The 26,473-nt window shown below is 37.2% G+C and overlaps 3 protein-coding genes across 3 annotated transcripts; 2 read left to right on the forward strand and 1 right to left on the reverse strand.

Annotated features, from left to right (window-relative positions):
* Window positions 1-23: 23 nt before the first annotated feature.
* On the forward strand, window positions 24-7,646 carry LOC136268850 (palmitoyltransferase ZDHHC16B-like). The gene is made up of 10 exons (XM_066064317.1): window positions 24-218; window positions 1,314-1,505; window positions 2,660-2,720; window positions 2,771-2,819; window positions 4,066-4,094; window positions 4,173-4,306; window positions 4,867-4,902; window positions 5,208-5,417; window positions 5,751-5,821; window positions 7,473-7,646. The coding sequence occupies exons 1-10, from the start codon at window positions 24-26 to the stop codon at window positions 7,579-7,581; spliced, it is 1,086 nt and encodes a 361-aa protein (XP_065920389.1). The 3' UTR covers window positions 7,582-7,646.
* On the reverse strand, window positions 7,537-11,153 carry LOC136268852 (uncharacterized). Its single transcript, XM_066064319.1, has 8 exons — window positions 11,022-11,153; window positions 10,911-10,976; window positions 9,795-9,874; window positions 8,701-8,781; window positions 8,103-8,189; window positions 7,966-8,053; window positions 7,874-7,915; window positions 7,537-7,785 (listed from the first exon to the last, which is right to left on the reverse strand). The coding sequence occupies exons 1-8, from the start codon at window positions 11,118-11,120 to the stop codon at window positions 7,675-7,677; spliced, it is 654 nt and encodes a 217-aa protein (XP_065920391.1). The 5' UTR covers window positions 11,121-11,153; the 3' UTR covers window positions 7,537-7,674.
* Window positions 11,097-26,112, forward strand: LOC136268849 (BTB/POZ domain-containing protein KCTD9-like). Its single transcript, XM_066064315.1, has 13 exons — window positions 11,097-11,220; window positions 11,447-11,565; window positions 22,634-22,665; window positions 23,046-23,135; window positions 23,450-23,513; window positions 23,793-23,845; window positions 23,922-24,062; window positions 24,117-24,184; window positions 24,240-24,332; window positions 24,981-25,130; window positions 25,363-25,468; window positions 25,520-25,653; window positions 25,944-26,112. Exons 1-13 carry the CDS (start codon window positions 11,155-11,157, stop codon window positions 26,058-26,060), a joined length of 1,233 nt encoding a protein of 410 aa, XP_065920387.1. The 5' UTR covers window positions 11,097-11,154; the 3' UTR covers window positions 26,061-26,112.
* Window positions 26,113-26,473: the final 361 nt, after the last annotated feature.

A 26,473-nucleotide genomic window follows, 5' to 3' on the forward strand; every position in this document is an offset into this window, starting at 1 on the left:
TGTGCATTGGTTGAGAATACGAGATGGCTAGGTTTTCGAGGATATTTCGCGGTAGGTGTTCAAAATGGCACAAGTGCGTCCCTAAGTCACTGCGGCTGATGTTGTTGGCTGTCTGCTCGCTGTCACAAACCCCGGACGCTCGTTTCATGGATTGTGCAGGGTCCGCATTCGACTCGACTTTGAACGTTCTCGAGCGTGGAGTATGGTTAATCGGACTGGTATGCTGCTATTATAATTTGTGTATGATATAATTTGTATGTGAAAAATTTTTTGAAAAATTGTATGTAGTTAGAATGTGTATGCTTATAGAGTATTGGCATTTGTAGTTATAATATGATTATGATAATTCCATAAAAAGAGATGAATTGTTGGCCTGAGTAAGGCTCCTTAATTGCTGTGATTTATTGTATTCACATAAGACGTATCTGATGAGTTAAGGCCAGGCTAAGTTGATCCATATCATGGTACCTTTGTGGTCCCATGGCAACTTGTGAGAATTTTGATCATCAAAAGTTTGCCTTGATTTCTTGATTTCATCTCTTGATACATTAGTAATTTCTTGTGTTCCAAAAAAAGTTACCCTTGAAGGTGTGATTGCCACTTCTGTGGACACCTTGATTGCTTGATTCACTGTGTAGTTGCTTGATTGGATTTTGATCCCTGCAGTCACACAGACAGTAGACTATCCCTTGCATGTATGGTAGTCTCCACAAAGTTAGTCACGTCACCTCTGTGTCATGTCACATGACCTCTGTGTCATGACTAGTCCTCATGAAAAGCAAGCAGTATCTTGGATGATCAGTATTCAATGATTTTTCAAACAACACAAGACCGCAATGACATGCACCTACTAGTATAGATGGTTAACTGGTGTAGGGACAAATCCTACTTGTTGTCCGAGGTTTGGTAGCAGGTCACTTTGAAGTCGTTGCTAGGTGGATTTTTAAGAATTGGTAAGGCTTGGTAAATTGACACAAATTCACCAATTAGGTTTTAATTGCAATTGGCTGCTACTTTGGTGATAAAATTTCTGATAGCTGTTGTTTGACTGAACTATTAGACTGTCTTCCTCCCTTCCATCTGCAGGGTATGTACTGTATGAGACAAATTTTTGGTGGGAGGAACGATTTGGTGATTTAGCTCTTGGGGAAAATTGACTGTTACTATTACCCAAGTTTTTATTATGATACAGCAGGTGGCCCAACAACACTTATTGGACCGAAAATGTGGCAAGTCAATAAATCTGCCACCGTCAATTTTCTCCCAAGTAAATTTTGTCTTGTAAGGTAGTAATTTTGTTTCTTTTTAACTAGTTTTGTTTTTGTCTGGTCACCGTTGGGGTCACAACGGTAGTTACAACATTCTACAAGTATGCCATGCCCATCATGTGGATGGGGAATGGTCTGGTGTTCACACTCTACATGGTGTATGGACATTATCTACTTGTCAATATTGTGTTCCATTATTACATGGGAGTCTTCACAAACCCGGGGAATCCCCCAAAGGTAATTATTGATGATGTTAATAAATTATGCTGAATATTTTGTATATGTAAAATTTGATGTGTGCAATGATCAACTAGTGTGTTTGTAGGATTGACATGAGCTTACATGAGCAAAAATTGTCAACAACGTTTACAAGCATAAAGATTTACAGTAAAGATCTATGCTGCAAATTTGTTGTCTAAAACCAGAATGGTCTTGTTGTTAATTTTCATGTGGTTAGAGACCTAGCCCAAGAGCTGACCCCTTGGATGCTAATTCATAGGATTTAGAGGATTTAGTACTAAATAAAACATTCATCATGGTGTGTGTATTTACTACAGATTTGCTGTTCGTTAAAAGTATTTAACTGTTTTGTATCATTGAGTAGTTACCACATCAAATGATTAGTTGTACTACAAGTGACTATTGAGCAACTTTATAAGTTAGTGACTTATTGTATTATGAGTCATGTGAGCTATTTAATTAAAACTGTCTAGTTGAACATTTTGGATGACAACAATAATCGATAACACAGCGCTCTGTCATTTTCTGACCCAAAATCGCTTTGTGTTTGTAACCTACCATTGGCCAACCACTAAATTATAAATCCTTTCCCTCAAAACTATTTAGTAGTATGCATTACAAACTTACTGCAGTTTACCTCAAAACACAAAGTGATTGTTCTATTAGATTATTTTGTAGTTAGAGTATTCAAACAATTCTCTGTTTATAAAACGAGATTGGTTTTCATTTATGTTTGCTTAACCAAGATAATCCACTGTACATACAAAATTTAAGGGACTTAAATTTTGTACTTATTTACCGTATAGAGGGAAACTTTGGCGGGGAAAACTTGGCGATTTGCTACAAATTTGCCAAAGTTTTAACCCGCCAATTACTTGTAGCACTCAGATTAGCATATTTATAACTAAACAATTATTTCGCCAAATGCAATTTAGCTTGCCATTCGCCATAGTTTACCCCCGCCAAAGTTTCCCTCTATACGGTAGTTGTCTGAGAATTTTTGTGCTCTGCAAGGTTTATTCAATGTGTGAAAAAAATGAGCGATATTTGTAAAAATGTAACTTCGTCTGTGAAATCTGTACCTCAAAACTGTTATTTGTTACTGTGAGGGAATGTAGTAACACTCTAATAGAATACTCACTATTATCCAGGTTGCTGGGTTTGATCCTTACAACAGTAAACTACAGAAGGGTTGGAGAGTGTGTTATCAATGTGAGTACCATGTGATCACTAGGGTATGTGTCTTATTCTAACTCTTTCAGGTGAACAACCGAAGCCACCTCGAGCTCACCACTGTCGAGTGTGCAACAAGTAAGTTGTGAAACCTGACAAGACCACCTCATTATAGTGACCATGTCAAGTAAGTCCCAAACATAGCTAAGGTGTACTTCATCACCTCATTAATAAGACCACCTCATTATAGTGACCATGTCAAGTAAGTCCCAAACATAGCTAAGGTGTACTTCATGATCTCATTAATAACACCACCTCATTATAGTGACCATGTCAAGTAGGTCCCAAACATAGCTAAGGTGTACTTCATCACCTCATTAATAACACCACCTCATTATAGTGACCATGTCAAGTAAGTCCCAAACATAGCTAAGGTGTACTTCATGACCTCATTAATAACACCACCTCATTATAGTGACCATGTCAAGTAAGTCCCAAACATAGCTAAAGTGCACTTCATGACCTCATTAATAAGACCACCTCATTATAGTGACCATGTCAAGTAAGTCCCAAACATAGCTAAGGTGTACTTCATGACCTCATTAATAACACCACCTCATTATAGTGACCATGTCAAGTAGGTCCCAAACATAACTAAAGTGCACTTCATCACCTCATTAATAAGACCACCTCATTATAGTGACCATGTCAAGTAGGTCCCAAACATAGCTAAGGTGTACTTCATGACCTCATTAATAACACCACCTCATTATAGTGACCATGTCAAGTAGGTCCCAAACATAACTAAAGTGCACTTCATGACCTCATTAATAAGACCACCTCATTATAGTGACCATGTCAGTAGGTCCCAAACATAGCTAAGGTGTACTTCATGACCTCATTAATAACACCACCTCATTATAGTGACCATGTCAAGTAAGTCCCAAACATAGCTAAGGTGTACTTCATGACCTCATTAATAACACCACCTCATTATAGTGACCATGTCAAGTAAGTCCCAAACATAGCTAAGGTGTACTTCATGACCTCATTAATAGGAAACTGTCCAGGGTAGACCTGATTTATACATTGAGTCACCGTTTTATCACTTAGCATTCCATTCAATTACTCTTATAGAGTGTACACCTAACCTTTTCTAATTGAACACTCACGTGTTAGGGTGATTACTGTGTTAGCTTTTGCCAAATTGTTTTTTCTATCCAATAGCTTTTCTGTAATATAAAAATGAACTTATAATTCAGAAGACTTTATAAACAACCCTCGACTTCCTGTTGTATATATTGTATTGGAGTACTTTTGAGGGTGTGTACATTATAAGCATGTGTTCTATGTACAGACCATTAGTGTGTTTCCTTGTATACAGGTGTGTATTAAAGATGGACCACCATTGTCGTATCCTTACTACTATCACTACTGATTGTGGTTTTGAGTTTTTGTTTTCTGTTTTGTCATTTCCTTGACACACTATAGCGTGGTTGTTCAATTGTGTTGGCCATTACAATCATCGATACTTCATGTTGTTCATGGTCTTCATGTGGCTTGGGACAATGTTTGTAGTCAACTGTCTTTGGAGAAGAGCTCTGTATTTCCTTAATAGAGAACAGGTTAGTTCAGTAGGGAAAATTTCTGGCAGTATAGAAAATTCTACGTTCATAAATACAGCAGAACCTCTGGTACCCCCCTTACTATTATTTATTGTTACAAAGATTGATAGAGCAGTCAACCACTCTATTTGAACAATCATCATTATGTTTCTTTTAAAAAAACTGCTGTAGCACAGTAAAATTGTCATTTCAGATGTGAAAAATTTTCCTGGGTGATCATACAAAATGGCATCTATGCCTGATGCATGCTTCAAACTTTACTGTGTAACCGTCCATTGCCTAGTTGTCACTCTTGGGCCTTCTGCACTACTCTCTTTTGAATTAAGAAAAGTCCTCCATAAAGGACAAAGATTATGGTCGCGGTTCCTTACCTTGGAAACCTGTGTTGTAGTAAATATACGCCAGATATTCTTGGTCCAGGGGCCTTCATTCCTCCACTGAATGTTGCGAGGGTGTTCTTCCAGTGATTAGAAATTTTCATCAATAATCTCTTTGTCAGTGTAAAAATTCACAATTTTGTACTATAGGTATGTGTGCACTTTCATTTTTTTATCTTGCAGACAACAATACCATCATTACTTCAAGGCTATGGATTTGTAAGTGTTTGTTAATGTGTTTACTGTTTTGTCTTTGTAAATTATGAGGCGTAAAATTTGATGAACCCATCATTACAGTTGAGACATTCAATCAACTGTGATAAGCATTTCTTTAAATTTCATTGGAACCTGTTAATATGGACACTTGAGGACACCTACATAATCCAGACACTCAGTTAAGGTCCCTTAGTACATAGGACAGCTTGATGATTAGGACACTATTGGTTACTCTCAAGGTGTCCGTATTACGCTGGTCCCACTGCTAACTAATAAGTTCTTTGTGATTCTCTTTTTACCTGCTGTAGGATTCAGTTCTAGAAGACCAATCTCAATTTCCTCGTCATGGTGACTACGAAGAGCTACTAGTGTTGTTGGTGTTCTTTGTGTGTTTTGCTGTTACCATAGCGTTACTAATGTTGGGTGGTTGGCATGTATACCTCATCACTGTGGCTGAGACGTCTATTGAAGTACACATCAACCGCAATGAGTTGAAACAACACCGGAAAAATGGCAAAGTGAGTGTGAGCAGTGTAAACCTTTGTTGAAGGACACCAGTAGATTGTAAATGAGTAGGAACACAAGCCCAGTTATTTACCCTTTGAACTACTATACATACTGTATGGGTCTGAGAATTGTAGTTGTAATCCAACTATCAATTTTAGAGCTAAAGACATATGGGATCAGATCTGTTTGAGTTTAAATATTCATTGTTGTTTTTTAATTGAGAGAATCCTATAGAGTCCCTGTCCATTTACAATACATAAGATATTTTGGGAATTTTTTATATAGTTCACGTTGTATAGAAATTGAGGGTCCAGTTGTCAGTGTTTGTGTGTATTCTATGATAGACTTTTACCAACATCTACCATCACGGTTATATCCACAACTGGAGAATGTTTTTAGGGCTAGCTAATGGAAGGTTAGTAGTGTGTGTGTGTCATTTGACCTTCTTTAATAAATAGCCACCTGCTGTGTGATAAGGTCACCTGTTTGAATGTGTTATTTGTGTACAAAGTGACCTTCTTAATGTAGCCAGGTTCAGTCATTTATGTTATGTTCATTTATATCAGGAGCTTTCGGCGCGAAGGAGCGTGATACTAGTGGTTCCAACATTTGACTAATTACTTAAACCTCAGTCCATGTAGGGCATTCATCCTATATTCACTGCTACTCAGTGGTTTATTGCATCATCACTTTTAAGCTGTTAATTTTCAAAGGAAGCCATGATGAGTCTAAGTACTTGTGTGCTATTTGTAAACTAAAAGAGACTGAACAACTCTTAACAATGAACTAAGTAGCCATATGTTTTGTAAGCTCTCTGTGCTGTACTGAGGACCAGAAACAGAGCTGTGTTGAAATAATTCTTTTAATTACCCTACCAGTATTACTGACACTCTATGGCTGCATATTAACTGCTAGCACCTGTTAACATAACCAAGCACAGCCCAGGAAATTACTGCTCTCTTTATAAGGACATGTTTCATTAACAAAAGATAGAACACAGCTATATCCTGAGTGTTACGCTCCTTCTAAGCTCCTGTTTATATAATAGGACTTGATTTTCATGAAGTTTGTGTTTCCATAAATTGTTATCTATCAAGTTGAAACTGTCCAATGGGCTGAAGTGTTTTCCCTTAATAACTGCATCAGGCTTCTTACTTGAGAAATTTTAACTGTTGGCCTTTCTGTAAGATGTGTTCCACAGTTTAGAATAATTGTTGTACCAATATTGATTTTGGTCAGTTAGTGCACAAACAAATTGTGTGTTTGGCTTTGAAGTTAAATATTTACAGTACACACCAGTAGTGATATCAAACATGCCAGTCTACACCATCATTTAGTTCCAAAATGGACAGGTGTTAATTGCTATAACTAATGCATTGTATATATAGTTCCAAATGAAAATTTAGATTTTTGATAGGTATCGTAAAAGGTACAACTTTCACTGAATGTATAGCTACATAATAGTTATACGGGCATAATGCGGAGTCTATGAAATTTATAAACCCGAAGGCCTGGGCTGTAGTGCACGAGCGAAGCGAGGGCGCTACTAAGGGCCTGAGGGTTTATAAATTTCATAGACTCCACATTGTGCCCGTATAACTGCTTTAGACTCTATTTCACATTACACTCAGATTACTTACCTCATCCACGGCTATTTCTGCTGTAGGCTCGGCAAAAGCGACTGGTTTTCTTACGATAATACTAGCGCCATGGCAACTATGCGTCCTTACGTGACTAAATAATCGCACTCGTTAAATCACTGCACGTGAATAATGCATAGCGATTGGACAAACCCGAATTTGAGCATATGTCATATTGTGCTTGAAGGCGTGGAGTATATTAGAAAACAAGGTGGAGTATATGAGATTTATTACCCACCCAAAACAGCCTAAATAGAGTCTAATTTGTACATATTGAGATGGTGACATGTTGAAGAGACATTAACTGTTTAGTGAACAGTTAGCCAGCCATACACCTCTCTAAAAAGACCATTCCCTAGCTTACACAGCAACTTATCTGTGTGAATGTGAAAGTTACTTCTTGTTACAAGTTACTTCTTGTTACAGGTCATTTTTGAGACATGTGATACTCCCATCATGCCACAAGCCAATTGGAAATGGAATGGAATGGTTTGACACCAAGGAACACTGTTACGCTGTCAGCGATACAGTATAATTTTTTTTTATAATTTTTAAATACAAAATAAATCATTTGACCAGTAATAAAAATATAAAATACAATTACTCATTCATACACACACACAGTACTTCATGCTGAAAGATAAATTGCTTCTTGTCTCGTACTGGGTCTTTGTAACAGTTTATTTCTCTCGGGATAACGTCCAAATGTTGCTATGGTGTTGTAGTGACGAAGAGATACCTTATGAAGGAGTTTAAATTAATTTTATTGTAGTGTGTGTAGTGTATGTTAGAGTATAACACAACTCCTCATATCCATCTCATCCTACCTGTTGAAATCTCTTGGATATCTCAACTACAGAAGGTGGGCTCTGGTAAACAATGTCATTGTAAACGATGACAAATCTATTTATAGAAATACCTCCTGAACTATTTCCTTATATAGAGCTAAACACCTCTCCTGGATTTCCATGTTTTCAGCATGTATCAGAGGCATGTAAAACTGACACCTTCACGTATGTCAAACCTTATCATTGTTAGTGTCAGTGACACTCAAACCTTGCAAACAGTGATAGCTTCTTGTCCATTCCTTTGTCAATGGCCTCCAGGCATATTTGTAGTGCCAATTTGTCACCAGACCATGCCCTGAGGGTAAGATAGGTGACCAAGTCCCCTAAGCTATGGGACGCACACACACATACACACTACTTGGTAAACAGTATAGAATGTCCACCTGAACTTTGTAGTGTCTCAATGTTAAACACTGCTATGATAATATTATACTAAAATTGCATAACTTGGCTTCTTTGGGGTGTTTGTTACTTTCTATAAAAATTCCTATAATATTTGTTAATATAAACACGTCAAATTCCTGTCTTGATTATGCTGTTTAGGTCAGGAGTCAGGATAACTACACTAAAAACATTTCTGATATAACAATTGATAGTGTTACCAACTAATCACACAATGATACTGTGGAACCTGTCATAAAAAGGATACCTTGATAATCAGGACAACATGGTCCTATACATACTATTATTAATTAAAGTCAACTTGAAATGTTTGGGAATTCCATTGTACTGTACTCACAAGTTAAATTTGACACAGTACATGTCATGTGACTAACACACCAACTAACAGACTACTTTTCCCTCACTTCATGTTGTTACGGTAGATATTTCTCGTGAACTGGTCCAACAAGATGATCAGGGCCAAGCAGGAATGATGTTCACCACACCTATACAATATTAAGAATGTACAATAAGAGATTTATCTGATCTCAGCCAATTAACGCAAGTGACTGTCTCTGCAAAAAACAATTCACACAAGCATACCATTTTATTTTACAAAATATATGTGAAAAATTCATGATACAAAGAGAAAAAGAATAGAGTTATAATTGAGCCATTACTCAGGCAAGCTACCGTTAAACCTATCACTTGCCTTCTCCTTGAGACTTCTAATAGCTTTGTGTGGTTTCTGTAGCCCACAAACAAGCCAAATTCTAATCTGTACACCAATTCAAACAAAGGTTGTGCACGTGGCTGCAAAATTAAGTGCCTGTAGTTTATATACAATCAATTTCTTTGCTCTTCCTACTGTCTAGCACTATAATCTACTCACCACAATAGGCTGAAACTTTGTAATCCATTACACTGTAGATTAGGTTGAGACAAAACTATATGCTATTCAATTTTAGTACTTCATAGCTCCTGTGTGTTCTATTAGAGTAATTGAACAGGGCACTTTTAGCTTCAGTTATCACAAACACCAGTGTTTGGATGGCTGAGGAACTATTGTACTTAATTTCTACAAAATGTTGCAACATATTATTCTATTTCTGTTTTGATTTCATAAATGCTTTGGTCAGTAAAATTAACCCGCCAAAATATGTTAATGCTCATGCACTAGTCAAAATGGTGCAAAATTCCATGACATTGTATGTCACGAGTGATATAATAAATATGTGCAAATTTGACTACACCAATTAAGCTGAACTTTAACTACAAGTCTGTACGACGTATCTTCAGTGCAAATATCAGAAATGTGATGTACCATATAATTTAGTAACAGCAGCTGTCTGTTAAGTTGATCATCTGGTAAATTACACTCAACATAGTTGAATATTTGCAAGGTTCAAAATTCAAGTTTCCTTGGTTTAGCTAAGAGCTGAATTGCAGGCTCAATGTGATATGCACTAAATCATTTGTACACTCTCAAGTCAAACAAACAAGTACTATACCACTATACCAGGTTTCAGTGTATTCTCCTTGCAGAGCAAGCTCAACTGTTTTGCTGAAATGTTCTTTGATGTAGGAATCTGTTTCAACCTTCAAAAATGAATATACTTAATTTTCTAGTTAATAGTAGGGATGCCAAAACCCCACAAAAATTACAGAATTTCTTGTAAATTTCATTAAACAGTGGCACAATGAGTTGAGTGTCCGGCAGACAGTTTAGGTACTAGATTTTAGTGATGACATGCAGATGGTCAAGGTAGTGCCCAGCAAAAACGATCCTGTAGGTCTCCTGCGTGTGTAAGCCTGTTAGATCCCTCCCTAGAAAATGTATGGAAGATAACAGCAGGCTAGTTTTGTCAATCGCTACATACTAGTACATAGAACAGTGTTCTAGTTTATTGATAGGGTGGTTTTCAGTCAGTGCAAAATGCAACTTGAGTGCCTGTATTAGTTTTTTTTGGCAATGCTATGCAATTGATAATACAAATTGAGTGATGAACAGTCGAACCTCTCTAATCCAACACCTGTGTAATCCAGAATCCCCTCTAATCCGACCAAAATGTCATTTACCAACACTTTTGTATAGAAAACAACCTCTACAATCTGACACCTCTGTACTGTGTTCCGACACAAAATTTGACTTGGAAACACATTGGAAATACATTGTGTTTGACCTTTGTAATTCAACAGAGAATAATAGCAGCATTAAAAACAATAACAGAAAAATAATTTTTAAGCAACCAAAGCATTCAATTGGTTCACAACAATAGAAAAAAAAGCTGTAATACTTGCAAATTCTAAAGTTAAAAACCTTACTGCATAATTCTAGATAATGTACAATGTCGGATTACAGAGGTGACTTGATAATCCAACAACCTCCTTATAATGCAGCAAAATTTATGGCTCCTATTGAGCGTCGGATTAGAGAGGTTTGATTGTACTTGCTTTTGTTTTGTGCCATAGCTGCTATCACTGGTATACTCAATTGAGAAGCCTGGAGAACCACCTGCTATTGCAAATTAAAAGCAAAGGTGACAAATATGCGAATTTTTTAGCTCTACAAGCTAAAACATGCATTTGTCATACTTGTAAAATTCTGTTTGGCATCCCTACTAATAATGGATACCTGATCTTTCTCCTTGGAAAACCACTTTTTCCTCCACAACTCGTCATAGTATGAAAACGTGTCCTCCTAAATTATGGCACTTTAAAGGCATAAATAGAAGTTTTGACTTACTTGTATTTTAATCCAGTAGTTAGCTCCAAACCAGTAGGTGATTACGTCAATAACATCTTCGCTTAACGTAGTTCCTTTGGCTATAACTTTTTCAGCCATATTTAATTCTAAATAAAGCTCACCGCACTCCGAGATGAGTGAAAAGCGAGTAACGTTATTCAGAAGTGTACGAGACTCTATACGAAGATACGGTGGAAAGGTGAGTGTACAGATGTAATAGATAGCATCTATTGTCTGCAATTCGTCCTTGCTAGTACCCAGCTGTATATAGTAACTAGCTAATGAATTGTATACAAGAGCTTATTGATGTATGCCAGCACACTTCAGCAATTGCTAAGCATGTGCCAACATCATATGGAATACTTGCACTGCATAGCTGATGTTTATATGGATGATTCACACTGGCGTACATGTACACACTGTAGGTTGTGTTAGCAGATGATCTTCAGTCTCTACTGGATAAAGCCAGTGACAAGTTTGGTGACTTAGTTACACACCTAGAGACGGTACATGGTGGTGAAATTGATGATTTTACACTAATCCAGTAAGACCACATTGATACGTCCATTCTTTACTTTGATGCAGTGCTAATGTATGCACATTGTATAGTATGCCTAAAGGCTAAATTACTTATGCCTGTATCAAATTACATTTGTCAAAGACATTAGATACATTTTAGCTAATTAGTAATTTAGTCAGTGTATAGATTCATAGCGACTTATTGGAGGTGTTTTGGGTCATACTGAAGTTAATACCTACTGCCAAGGTACCACGAAGGTATTGTGAGTGGTCAACATGTTTTTATTCATGATGTCTTAAACAGCAACAGGATTAAGCAATACATGTACAGTTAATGCTTGGAGACAGTGGTTAGTCTATTGTACTGACACTTCAAAGATTAATTTGCACATGTGCACAACGTAAACAAACTTTTCTGCAGCTACCAGTACATTGCTGTAAAACATTAAGATACTCTAATAGAGCAGTCCCATAAAAAAAATCATTCAGTGTACCCTCTCTTAACAAACTCCCCAAATAAGGACACAATAGAAAACACCTCTATAATATGGACAAAAATTTGGTCTCAAAAGATCTGGTTAATACTTTTTTTTAACCTCTGAAAGAGGAAAACCTCTGTATTACAGCTAGGATCATTCCATGTCACATCAACAAAGATTTGTAGTACCTGTGGTCAAGGGCGTAGGAACGATTTTTAGAGTGGGGGGGCCAAAGGCATCCAAAATCAGCTAACTATAAACTGATCAATACCCATGCAGGCTCACATTGATAGGGCTCCTGTAGCTCAGTTCATACGTGCGTTTATATATAGGTGTTGTGAAGTGTTATCACTAGCTAATAAATATAACCCTACAGCTATAATGTATGCACAGCTATCTGCTCACTCCCTATTCTACTAATGGCTGCTATACCTACTGCACGTGCTCGATGCATATATATATCATGTGAGAAATCATGGTCACGTGAAGGTCTTTCCTTTATGTTTATTGTACAGTACCTCCACTACAAGGATTATACATTAACAGTGTTATCCGCTAAGCGAAACATCATACCTTGAAGGAACTGGGTTGTCTGCTGTAGCAGGTTCCGACTGTGAGGATCACATGAACCCCACGCCACTACTGCGTTCATGGCTGGCTACCCTCATTTACATATCCTTGCATACCTCTCTTTTAGACTACTTGATAAATCAACTCTTCACCAAATTCAATCGTCAGTACTCAGAAGTCAGCAACTCCTGTACATTCACGCACTACAATGAGACTGCCCTCTTAGATCTGCTGCTATCCTTCCATTTGAGCGTAACCTTTCCCATCATAATACCACTGATGTGGCATTCTTTCCACTGTTTAAGTTTCTCACTGCACAGGCTCCAGGAAAAATATTTGAACAACAGATGTCACGTGCAAGGACTAATCATAAATAAAATTATAGGCGCTTTTGGGTGTAACAGTGAATGGCTTGACAGTTGTGGGGGGACTGGTGATGCCAGTGCTGGTACGTGGTGTTGTATGGCTTCTCATATGGATGTATGTATTTCTGTGTATATAGCTTTGGCTGATTGTTTCAACCTGAGCTAGTTGGCCCCAAAAGTGGGGGGGCCAAAACATGCTTTTGAAAATAGTGTGGGGGCCATGGCCCCCCTGGGCCCCCCCGGTTCCGACGCCCTTGCCTGTGGTGCTTATCACTCATGCAAAGTTTTAGCTCCATACACCACATAGTTCTGATTTATGACCACAAATATTTTGAATATTTCATGAAAAATTGGCCCATCTCTAGTTACAAAATCGACCATAACTTCACACTGTCTAATATTTGTAAACACAATTTTCACTGATGGAAGACTGTTGATGACCTTTCCAGTGATCCCTAAATTATGGGATATCTACTTAATTATGATTTAAAAGTGCTGTATTGAAAACTTCAAAAAAAAATTGTAAATAATGATTGGGTCATGGTCTACGTTGGATAAACTTTTTGTGGTGGTACCACAATGGGCTCAAGATATATAATGAACTATGTTGTGTATGAATTTTATAGCTGTACCTGTTTATACTCCCACTCTAGTGGTGCACATACATTTGGACCAAGATACTGTTGTGGTTTCTGTAATATGAGCACTTTATTATCGTCCTAGGAATGGAGAGGCTTTACTGTACACAAGCATTACTTGTACCTCTCAATGTGTGAAAATTACTCTACAGTCATGACCACTTTAAAGAAGATCAAGTCATAAATTCATGCACATACTCACACAGGAGGTAAACATGTTGACCACATTTTCATGTGTATGTGCTAGCACAGTAGCCAAAGGCTTTGCTTTGTGGATGTGTGTGTGTGTGTGTGTGTGTGTGTGTGTGTGTGTGTGTGTGTGTGTGTGTGTGTGTGTGTATGTGTGTGTGTGTGTGTGTGTGTGTCTTCAAAGTGTGAATGCAGCAAAATACTTTGACTAAATCACACATTGAGGTACAAGCAAGTGTTCATTAAAAACTCTCTTGGTACAAGTAGTACATCTACTGTATACAGTGTAACTCTTCTATTCCCTGGACCATTGATAAAGTGAGAAACCACAGACTTGTCTTGGGTCCAAAGATACGTACAATTATAAAGTGAGATCATGAACACATATCCTGGCTATCAAGGTATCCGGGTATCCTTTTTGAGGAGATCTGTTATACCTATGCAGCCATGTACGTAATTTGAATAGTGTGGAGTGGGGCTATGTATGTAAGTGCACTATGGTGGGATTTGACTTTATTAAGTATTTCTGAAGAGATGGTACAGCATTCACGTGTTTATGGATGCATGGTGATCTCATTTAAAGTCCACCTGTCTAATAAGGCCCATTTTTAGAAAGTAGTATACATTAATATCCAATTGAAGAAGTGAAAATTAAACAGGTGGTCTTTCAATACAGGTGGTCACTAATACAGGTTGCACTGTACCTATACACCTTCACTCTGTAAGCATGGCCTTGTTGTGAGTGATTATTGGAGGTGTACACTCCCATACAGCAATAATAGGCTACAAAATTCCACTACATACCACAACATAATTCATTATATATCTTGAGCCCATGGTGGTCCCACCACAAAAACTTTATCAAACATAGACCATGACCCAATCATTGTTAACAAACATATTCGAAGAATTTCACCTTTTTTCGAAATATAAAGGATGAAAGTTTTCAATACAGCACTTTTAAACCATAAGTAAGTAGATATCTCATAATTTAGGGATCACTGGAAAGGTCATCAACAGTCTTCCATCAGTGAAAATTGTGTTTACAAATATTTACACAGTGTGAAGTTACAGTCGATTTTGTAACTAGAGTTGGACCAATCTTTCATGAAATATTCAAAATATTTGTGGTCATAAATCAGAAACTATGTGGTGTATGGAGCTAAAAATTTGCATGAGTGATATGCACCAGTACCACAGGTACTACAAACACACCAAGTTTCGTCAAAATCCAAGAGGTGACCATGTTGATTTGACATGGAATGACCCAGCTAAAAAGTGGACAAACATTTTGGGTCATAATAGAGAGGTTCCACTGTATGCTATACAAATATATGAAAAAGATTCACGAAAACTCTTTGTATGAAAATATAGCAGATCACAGCAAGCCTCAGGAAAGGCTCTTTGATTGGTGAGTATGTTCATTCTGTTCCTGCCAATAAACGAGTCTCTGTATCACTCAAAAACTGCACGGTAGAACCCCCAGAATCTGAGGCCACAGATGATAATGTTATTCTATGCTCATAATGGTCATACAAGATTAGTAGATGTTCCAGTTTGTTAGTGACATAGCCAGTGTTACATGGATATCAAGGCATTCATCTGTCATCTACACGGCTCACTGTAAGTAATTCAGGCCAACAGCTTGAGATTTATGCTATAGTAATCCAGGAGTAATGCCTGAATAATTTAAGGCTGGTACGAATATTCATTATTTGTTTGTTATCAAATATTTGTATTTGCTAAGATTTGTTAAATATTTGTTAATTAGTCAATTAGATGTGTGAAAATTGAATTGGTTGGCATTCGTTGTCATTTTTATGCAAATGTATGCATATGAAGGACCTCTAACTGTAATAAATCAGCCTGAATTTGCCCTGTTCAAACACCTTAGCATAATCCATTGTTTTGTTCATTAATTTGATGAATATTTGGTTCCCAAAAATTGATATTTGTTTTACCCTTAATACTGTATGTTGAGATCAAATAGAGCAAGTCAGTTTACTGTATCAGTCACTAAGGAACTTGCCAACTACACAGCCTACCCATTAGTGCTTCAAAATCTTTCTAAACATGATTACAAAAGTCAAGAGTTTTATTTTAAATTTGACACGTTTTGGTGATAGTAAAAGGAAAATGATTTGGATAAAATGATGAGAATTTTTTTTTGCATAATTCCTTGAGCCCTGGTTTGTGCTAATCTTGCATCAGTAGTGTGTTGTGTGACTCAAGAAGCCGGCATACCACACTGTGGGTATGTGGACAGAAAGAAAGAAAACATGATTTTCACACATATGTAGCTCCATGATCCCTTAACTGATTGGAACCAGTTTTACTGTATAGTTTCCCACCAGGTAAGAGAGTCCACATACCAAATTTGAAGGAAAGCCATTTCCGAGATACGTTTGGTCAAAGTTTTGGAGTTTTCTTTTATTTTTTCTCTTTTGCACAATTTGCAAAATCCACTTAAAACACAAATGCATTCACCAAGCTGAAATTTGGCACACTTAAAGTATTAGCGAATCTCAGTACCAATTTTGGTGAGAATCTGACCAACATTCACAGAATTATGACCAACTATTCCCCTAAAGTAAGATCAAACTTCTGTCACCCCTACAGAGTAAACCACATTTTAAGAAAATTTGTTGAAAATTAGTCTGTGGTTAGAGTAACCATCATAGGAGTGCCTTTTGTGATTTGAAAGAAATCAATAAAACATTTAATTTCCATGCGTACTATGCAAACGGCTTATAGGAATGGGTGGATTAATCATCGTAGAATAACCTTTCAGTGGTTAGGAAATTCACAATAAAAGCCATATAGCTATACTATGAAAATGAGCTACATGTAGAAAATGTTCAATTGAGATAGTCTAATAGTGCAGTCATCCTATTAGAGCATTCAGTAAGTAGCAAGTCACCCTGTAGAGAGTTCAGCTACAAACAAGTCACCCTGTAGAGCTAGTTCAGTTACAAATAAGTCACCCTGTAGAGAGTTCAGCTACAAACAAGTCACCCTGTGTAGAGAGTTCAACTACAAACAAGTCACCCTGTAGAGAGTTCAGCTTAAGTCACCCTGTAGAGAGTTCAGCTTAAGTCACCCTGTAGAGAGTTCAGCTTAAGTCACCCTGTAGAGAGTTCAGCTACAAACAAGTCACCCTGTAGAGAGTTCAGTTACAAATAAGTCACCCTGTAGAGAGTTCAGCTACAAACAAGTCACCCTGTAGAGAGTTCAGTTACAAACAAGTCACCCTGTAGAGAGTTCAGTTACAAATAAGTCACCCCGTAGAGGGTTCAGTTACAAATAAGTCACCCTGTAGAGAGTTCAGCTACAAACAAGTTACCCTGTAGAGAGTTCAGCTACAAAAAAGTCACCCTGTAGAGAGTTCAGTTACAAATAAGTCACCCTGTAGAGAATTCAGCTACACATAAGTCACCCTGTAGAGAGTTCAGTTACAAACAAGTCACCCTGTAGAGAGTTCAGTTACAAATAAGTCACCCTGTAGAGAGTTCAGCTACAAACAAGTCACCCTGTAGAGAGTTCAGTTACAAACAAGTCACCCTGTAGAGAGTTCAGTTACAAATAAGTCATCTTGTAGAGAGTTCAGTTACAAACAAGTCACCCTGTAGAGAGTTCAGCTACAAACAAGTCACCCTGTAGAGAGTTCAGTTACAAACAAGTCACCCTGTAGAGAGTTCAGTTACAAACAAGTCACCCTGTAGAGAGTTCAGCTACAAACAAGTCACCCTGTAGAGAATTCAGCTACACATAAGTCACCCTGTAGAGAGTTCAGTTACAAACAAGTCACCCTGTAGAGAGTTCAGTTACAAACAAGTCACCCTGTAGAGAGTTCAGTTACAAACAAGTCACCCTGTAGAGAGTTCAGTTACAAACAAGTCACCCTGTAGAGAGTTCAGTTACAAATAAGTCACCCTGTAGAGAGTTCAGTTACAAACAAGTCACCCTGTAGAGAGTTCAGCTACAAACAAGTCACCCTGTAGAGAGTTCAGTTACAAACAAGTCACCCTGTAGAGAGTTCAGCTACAAACAAGTCACCCTGTAGAGAGTTCAGTTACAAACAAGTCACCCTGTAGAGAGTTCAGCTACAAACAAGTCACCCTGTAGTGAGAGTTCAGCTACAATCAAGTCACCCTGTAGAGAGTTCAGTTACAAATAAGTCACCTTGTAGAGAGTTCAGCTACAAACAAGTCATCCTGCAGTGAGTTGAGCTACAAACAAGTAGAGGTGTACCGATAATCGGATCGGCTACAATATCGGCCACCGATATGATAATTTTTATCAATATCGGTATCGGTACAGAACAGCAGGAGGACCGATATCGCTACCGATATTTATACAGTAGCAATGGTTTGTACATAAACGAATTATGCATTGGTTTTCTACGTTATCCATGTGTCTCTGGCTTACTGTTCACTCAGCAACAAGCACTACGCTACGAGAAGCCATATAAATACACACGATTCTAGTGTTTGTTGCTGGAAAACTTATCACAGTCTTGACAAATGAAGCAGCTATAGAGTACCTTTGTAATAAAAGAAGGATCACAGGATAACCAAGGAAACTTGCTGTACCAGTTTTCTCACAAGCCATTAAAATGCAGAGTAATACAGAAATTCTGTTTAAGGCTTCATGGGAGTATACATAAAAATGTTTGTGGGTGCCTAATTGTCTGGATTGTGCATAGAAACCCAAGCTGTATACCACCACAGGCAATGAATACATGCACATGTTGTTGTAGGGTAGGTAAACGTACACTTTCGTTTGCTTAAAATATTAATGCAAATATCTTTGGTTGCATCAATATCGGATATCGGTACATGCCAAAAACCCATATCGGTACACCTCTACAAACAAGTCACCCTGTTGAGATATTGTGATAAGACATGGACATGTTGTGAATACCATTGTGAAGAGGAGAGTCACAAGGAACCATCGGACTACTTTGGATCAACTGGTCAGGTATTAGTTATACTTACCTACTATAATTAATTGTACTTTAACGAGATACCCTGAGGGTTTTGCTAATTAATTAAATAAATCAGCTACAATCAAGTCACCCTGTATAAATTTCGGCTATGGACAAGTCACCCTGTAGCTACAAACAAGTCACCCTTAGAGTATTCAGCCATGTAAAAGCTACACATAACATCCTGTATAGGGTTCAGCTGTGTAGCATTTATTCAGTTTCAGATTTATATTAGACACATAGATTCATAAAAATACTTGTTTGACGATTCCTGTAGTAAAGAAAAAAGTTAAAAGGAACCCTCAAAGCCAGCCTAGACCGGATTTGAGGCTTGCAATTACAAAAATAAGTAACATCTATACCAAAACAGCGAAGCTGTGAAAAAAGGTGCGACTCTCTAAAAGGCCAGGGTGAAAGTTGTTGCAAACTCACAAAGGTGGCAGCAAGAAATGGCTGTGGTGATGCTATTGCCTATTATTTTTAATGATGTGATCATTAACAATGATTGGCATAGCATCATTGCACTTAGCTGCCATTTTACAACTTTTTTCACCCTGGCCTTTTTGGAGGGCTGCACCCTGTTTTCACAATTCAGCTGTTTTGTTATGATAACGTTAGCTGTGAAATCACCACAAGATGTTTTGTATATTCTGTGTACTGTCTTGTTTACACATGTTACTTGTTTACACAATGTTACTTGTTTACACAATGTTAGCTGATTCAATTCATACTACATATAAAATATCCATTTCAAATAGCAACATACAAAAACCCTTTAATTTTTTTTTTTTGAAATATAATGCATTAACCACAATGGGTGAAGTATTTACATGTTAATGTGTTTGTTATTGGGGCGAGCCTGAGCGAGCCCCACACTAGCGAGTCGCCCACGTAACTTTCGTCTCAGCGACCATGCCCAAAAAACTACAGAAGAAATCGGAAAGAGACCCTGAAATAAACGGACTTACCGTGAAATAAACGGCGTAAATCACAGCACTTCCATATATGTTCGTCTCATCGACCATGTCACGGAGAAATATACGACGTAGATTACAGCACTTCCATATATGTTCGTCTCATCGGCCATGTCACGGAGAAATATACGACGTAGATTACAGCACTTCCATATATGTTCGTCTCATCGACCATGTCACGGAGAAATATACGCAGTAGATTACAGCACTTCCATATATGTTCGTCTCATCGACCATGTCACGGAGAAATATACGACGTAGATTACAGCGTATGAAACACGTGTATCAGCGCGTGAATATGAAAATCACCTAAGGTTGGCTAAATGAATGCAGAAGAACGGCTTAGAAGAAGGAGACAGCTGTACAGATTGAGAAGGGACCGAGAAACACCAGAAGCTGAAGAAAGACGAAGGAGAAACAGAGAATACTCTAGAACAAGATATGCTCGGCAAAGGGACACAATCTTGCAGCAGAGAAGGCAGAATTAGTATGTAAAATAATGAATCAGTCACACAACAATAACATTGATTTATCTACATAATAATTTTGTTTGCTTGCTTATGCTTTACGTTGTGTTATCAGATTTGTATATGACCACTATTGCTGCTATGCATACTCCCATTAAATATGTTCAGGCTCGCCCAACGATGCTGTTTGCATCTGTCTAGTTATAATATTGTAGTAGTACGAGTGATTTCTTTCGCAACAACTCAGTCCACAATCACAATACAACTCATTCTTTTTGTTCCTATTTACAAGTCTGGTGTTACATCAAGTGTGTGGGTAGGTGTTGATAGCTATGCATACATGATATATAAATATATTTCACAACACTTATAAAACAATTAGTTCTACAATATCATTGGTATGGCTAGGTCATGTTTTGTTAGGTGTGTCAGAGTTGTTATACATGGGAGGTTGTGTTCTTTGTTGCATGTCGCTTTGCTTTCTTTGTTTTCTTTGGTTTTACAGCCAACTTGATGGTATAATCTCCCTGCTTGCTTTATTAGATCTCTGTAGTTAATACCATTTCATCTCAGACTGTCAACTTTTAGCCTAGCCGAAGGATCAGATCAATACAGGACATCAGAAATTGAGTGCCCATTGTGTGTCACATTAAAGTTTGCTGTACCAAATTGTTAACTGTGTTCAATCTTCAATACGCTGGTGTGGGAGAAAACTTAGCACTGCTTTATTTGTAAAACCACAGCCATCTTTGGTGAACCAGCAACCCAAGTTATCAATCACTCTAGGTCCCAGCTTAATTTACAACTTTTTTTTGCTCACTCAAACTTTCTTTGCATGGACATGTTTTTATCTACTTAATTTTATGCTAGGCGTAAAGTTACTAAGTGTAGTAACAGGCTAACAGCAAGAGTAGCAGTAACAGTTTGGGTGAAGCCATACACTGTATCATCATCATCAGTAGTTGAATTGTTTCTTTATTATGTTATAATATGTTTGTTGTAATGTTATTCATAACTGGTACAGTAACAGAATTATGTCATATGTGACAATCTAAGCTGAGTGCCCACACTGAGTGCCCACACTGAGTGCCCACACTGATATGTTATCGTAGTTACACTGAAATCTTATAGGATGCCAAAGTGGACAAAAAGCCAAATACTATATGAAGACAAAAAAATTTTGCAAAAACATGTTCTCTCAAAAATGTTATAACTTCTCATCTCTATTTTGACAATAGCTATAAATTAATGCTCTCAATTTAGCCATGTTGTCTCTTAATTTGAAGTTTTGTAAATGTTGTCTCTCAATTTTAAATTCTGTACATGTTGTCTCTCAATTTTGAGCTGTGTACATATCATAGGGTTATTGTAGAGATGATATGTAATAATATTCATAGCTCAAAAATGGGAGACAACATGTGTACTTCAAGTTGAGCTCATTATTGCCATCAGTAAAATAATAATGACATTTTGAGAGAGAACAAGTCCTTTTTTACAGACAGCCCTTGATTTAAATTTTTTTGTCTTCATATAGTATTTGGCTTTTTGTCCATTTGGCACCAAATTTATCATATTATGAAACATAGTGCTTTACACTGTTTGCTGTGCCAATGAATGTTCTATTGTATGTCCATCTTGATTCTCACCTTGTTATTACAATTGCTGCATGTGCATTGTAGAATTATTATGTGTTATATCTGGAAAAGTTATTAGAAGTTGCACAGCACTAATTGACACATGTTTTGCTGTTGGAGAGTAAAGATATGTATAGCCACATTTCTCTGAAGTGAAATTAAATTGTACAGCATATAGTACGGGTGTTACCACACTAGGGGGAGGTTGGCAAACACAATGTGGGAGTTAAATATTGCCTCAAGGCATTGCTTAAACTAAGGAGGATACCACCAGCCCCCAATCAAAGCAACTATGTTATCACACTGAGGGTACACTGGGAGGGGAGGTTGGCAAACACAATGTGGGAGTTGAATATCGCCACGTGAAGATTGACACCACAGTTGACTACAATAAAGAACTCTAAGGAATTGATTCAAGATGAGACTTGGATGCTCAACAACTTGTCAACCATGCAGCCTGGTACCACTCTATGCAAAGGACTATACCCGTCCGTTATTGCAATAACTTTGTAATATACATATATATATGAATCTGCAAATAAGTAACCTACTAAGCTTTGTCCAGTATGCATAATTTCTAGCCCCTAATGACACAGCCTCATCTCTGTAAATAAACAGGTAAAGTTATTTGTTGGATAGATTACTAAAGGCTCAAGAGTATCCACATGAGATCACTGTACCAGACTCCTCCACCAGGCTTTCTCTATGTACAAATCCATCAACAAATCTTTAGTGTTTACTCTTGTTGTTAGTTAGTATGTTTTTTATATTATTGTGTGCTTTTTCCCAGGAATGATGACTTGTTGATAGCACGATTAGAAGGTCTGTCTGTGTGTCTGTCTGTTTGTCAGTGTATTAGTTGTTTTGTATGTACACACACACACACACACACACACACACACACACACACACACACACACACACACACACACGCACACGCACACACACACACACACCCACACACACACCCATGCACGCACGCACGCACGCACACACACACACACACACAAATTATACCTGTATGTGACTGCAAAATTTAAAGTGATAACTAAAGTAATAGCTGGAACCACTCTGGCTTATGAGCACAATACATTGACCTTGTTGGGTAACAGTACTGCCATAATTAACTCAAATATTTTTCTGGGAGTACTAAACTGTGAATACAGCTTTTAGCTAGTTTTATTCATGTTGTGTATTCGTAGCTGACATAACTAAACCTGATGTTGATGTTGAGCCGCAATTTTCTGATGATTTTCCATTGCAGAAATGTGTCTCAGCTGATTTCCAGTCAGGTAGAGATTTTCATATCAGTAGTTTACAGTGGCTCCACTGCATATATGTGTCATATTGACTCAGTATTAGTTTACTGTAAATCTGGACATGGTCACTTGAGCACAATTTTGCAAATTATTTTAAAACACTTTTTTCACAAAATAAATTGCCACAAACATCATTTGCTATCATTTTCAACTGTAGCAACAGACTACATATTGTGAATGAAGCTTTCATGATTTTCTGAATAAATACAAAGTTAATTTTGTGTGAAGGCTTCCAGATTCACAGTAAATAATAAAGTAATGGTTACATAATCATTATTCCTGCAAAGACGTTGCATTTAGGAGTAACTGGGTGAGGCTCAACGTTGGTGGAAGAGTATTTGCTACCAGCAGGTAAGCTATGTATTAACATCTGTTTATAGCATTGCCTTATTTAGAAAGATTGGTGCTTTTTACCAACTATGGTATTGTTCATGTTTGTGTATTGTTCAAACCATTTCAGTGGCTCTCTCATCCCACTAATTCTAATACTGAGTTGTGGAATTTTAGTAACTTGTTATGTGTGTTGGAGTGAATGTGGCATATCTTCAGTGGCCACAAATTGGTTATTGTTTAGTGTTGCCAGCTGGTTTAATGAATTGCAAGTTAATTCAGTTTAATTACTGTATCTAGGGAGACGCTAATTTCTGATTCGAATTCCATGTTGGCAAGAATGTTTGGATCAGGTTAGTTGTGGGTGCTCTATAATGGGGATGTGTATGAGTCTGAATTGAAGTCACATGTGGCTGTTAACTTGTATAGATCATGGTGAAGAGGGATGGCATAGTACTACAGACTCTACAGGGGCTTACCTGATAGACAGAAGCCCGGATTACTTTGAGCAACTCTTGAATTTTTTAAGACATGGAAAATTGTTGTACAATGAGGGAATTAATCCCAGAGGTTTGATTGTCATATTATTGCATTGAATGCCTTTTTATTGGCATAATTTATCAGGAATTTTGGAAGAGGCTAAATTCTTTGGCTTAACTAAAGCAGTAGAAATGCTTGAAATTGCAATAAAGGTGTGATAATTTTAGTGTTTCAAATTTTTAGTTAATTTTTTTTACAAATTGTAAGAATGAAGATCGAGAACGCAGAGCTAAGATCAATAGGGCAGAGTTTCTCAAGCTGATTGCATGCACATCATCTTCAACTAACCTCAGATGTCAGGTAAAGTAGATGACACTCCATAGTTGAAGGATTTTCAATTTATTATTGTTATTCAATTAAATAATTATATTTGGGTATATTTGTGGCTGGTTAGGTATTTCGTTTGGGTGTCACTAACACTTTGGTGCTACCTAACTAGTTTATATTAGTTAGTAGCAAGTGCAGAGTTTGCTAGACTTTTTATACAATTCAATTCACTTGCTTGTCTTTAATAACATCTGTGCTAGTCGTTTCTAGGGAGTTTTAAAGCCTTCATTGCATTTGTTATAATCAGTAGATTACATCTTAGTCTTACTTTCTCTCAGAATTAACTATATCTGAATTTGTGACTAATTCTTTTAGAAGTAACATAAATGTTGGTCACGCCACAGCTGGTCGTGTCATTGTGAAAGTATTCCATGATATCTAATCATGATGACCACATTACTTTCACACAAATCACTAAGCTCATTTTTGCTGCATGCCACCTACCTGTAAACAACAGCTGTTGTATTTGATGCTTGCAGTTAGTTCTCATAGTGTTTTGATAAGTAATGTAAATTAAATGTGTTCTTGTAATTGTGGCTTGTAGTGTTGCTTTGCTAATTAATTAACTAACTGTCATTATTCAAATTTGCAGCAGTTACATGAAATCATTTTGCTATTTAGGGAATTGATTTAGAGGGAGTTAATTTAGCCAATCTGGATTTGAAGAATATCAATTTTAAGTTTGCTAATCTCAGCTACTGTGTGCTAACATGTTGTGACCTATCACACTGTAACCTGGAGAAGACTCAGTTGAAAGAAGCTGTCCTAGATGTGTGTAATTGTATTGTGCATTATTCTGTGTTAATGGAATGCATTTTCCTTGCATCTATATGACTTCTTCACAAAGTAGAACCACCTGGACAACATCATAGTAGTGGGTGGTGATCACCAATTTGGCTATTTACTTACATATTAAATGTAATTATTGTAAAGGGAAACAGTGTCAAGTGGTTACCCATACCCTTCAGTATCACTTGTGCAGGAATTTGTATTGTTGTTTTAGGGTGCCACACTTCAGTGTGCTTACATGCCTCGGGCAAATCTTGAAGGTGCTAGCCTGAAAAATTGTAACTTTGATGCAGCGTATGGATCAAAAGTTAACTTAGAAGGTTGTAAGACTTGAATATTTCTTTATTTAGCTAATTAGTTGTATTTCACAGGTGCTAACTTGAAGGGTGCCTGCCTCGACAGCAGTCAAATGAACGGTGTTAATCTTAGACTGGCTAGTCTGAAGGGAGCCAGTATGAAATTGTGTGGACTAAGATTTGTTGACATGGCAGGGACTGATTTGGAGGTAGAACATTTAATATGACACAAAATTATTGTATCACCTAAAAATACCATCTATGTGGTAATTTGTGTGGTTACTAGCAATGCCAATCCAATATATACAAGTTTATAGTTAGGTGTGAACATCAAAGGAAGACTTCAAAGCTTTTAAATGTTATAACCCAAAGCTGGCTAGTTCCCATATTCACGACAATTAATTTCTCATTTGTAACATTTAGTCTATGATTGTTTGGTATAGATATAGGCCTGGAATGTTTTATTATAAATTGTATTTTATTTCTTTGTACAATTTAGAATTGTGATCTGACTAATAGTGACCTACGAGATGCCAACTTGAGGGGAGCTAACTTAACTGGAGCTAATTTTAGTGACATTGTTGCACCATTGCACATGTCACAAACAGTTAATTGACATCAAATGTAATATAATATTAATGAAATTGAGTACTGTATTGTTTTATCAATATCAGTCACTAAACTTATTAACTTGCAGGACAAATTAAAGTCTGTTACATTATCACATAACCAGATGAATATTGAATTGTACTATGTAGTACTTTCACTGTGTACTGCACTATGCATGACTACCCTTGGGCAGAATGTATTGAGTGGTGGCTTCAATTTAGTCACGCACAGTCTGATCCATTGTTCTAGCTGTTGTGTTGTGTTGCAGTGATAGTATTTGAACCTTCAGATGTTGATAGATAGCTCATTGTTGTATGTTGTGTCGTATTTCTAGTTGTGTGTAATTACTGTCAGCGCACACTATGAGAATTAAAAGGAGATTATGAAATTAGTTGCTGCTGTAATAACCACACTGTTTCT

The sequence above is a fragment of the Dysidea avara genome, chromosome 10, assembly GCF_963678975.1.
Source record: "Dysidea avara chromosome 10, odDysAvar1.4, whole genome shotgun sequence".
Classification (NCBI taxonomy): Eukaryota; Metazoa; Porifera; class Demospongiae; order Dictyoceratida; family Dysideidae; genus Dysidea; species Dysidea avara.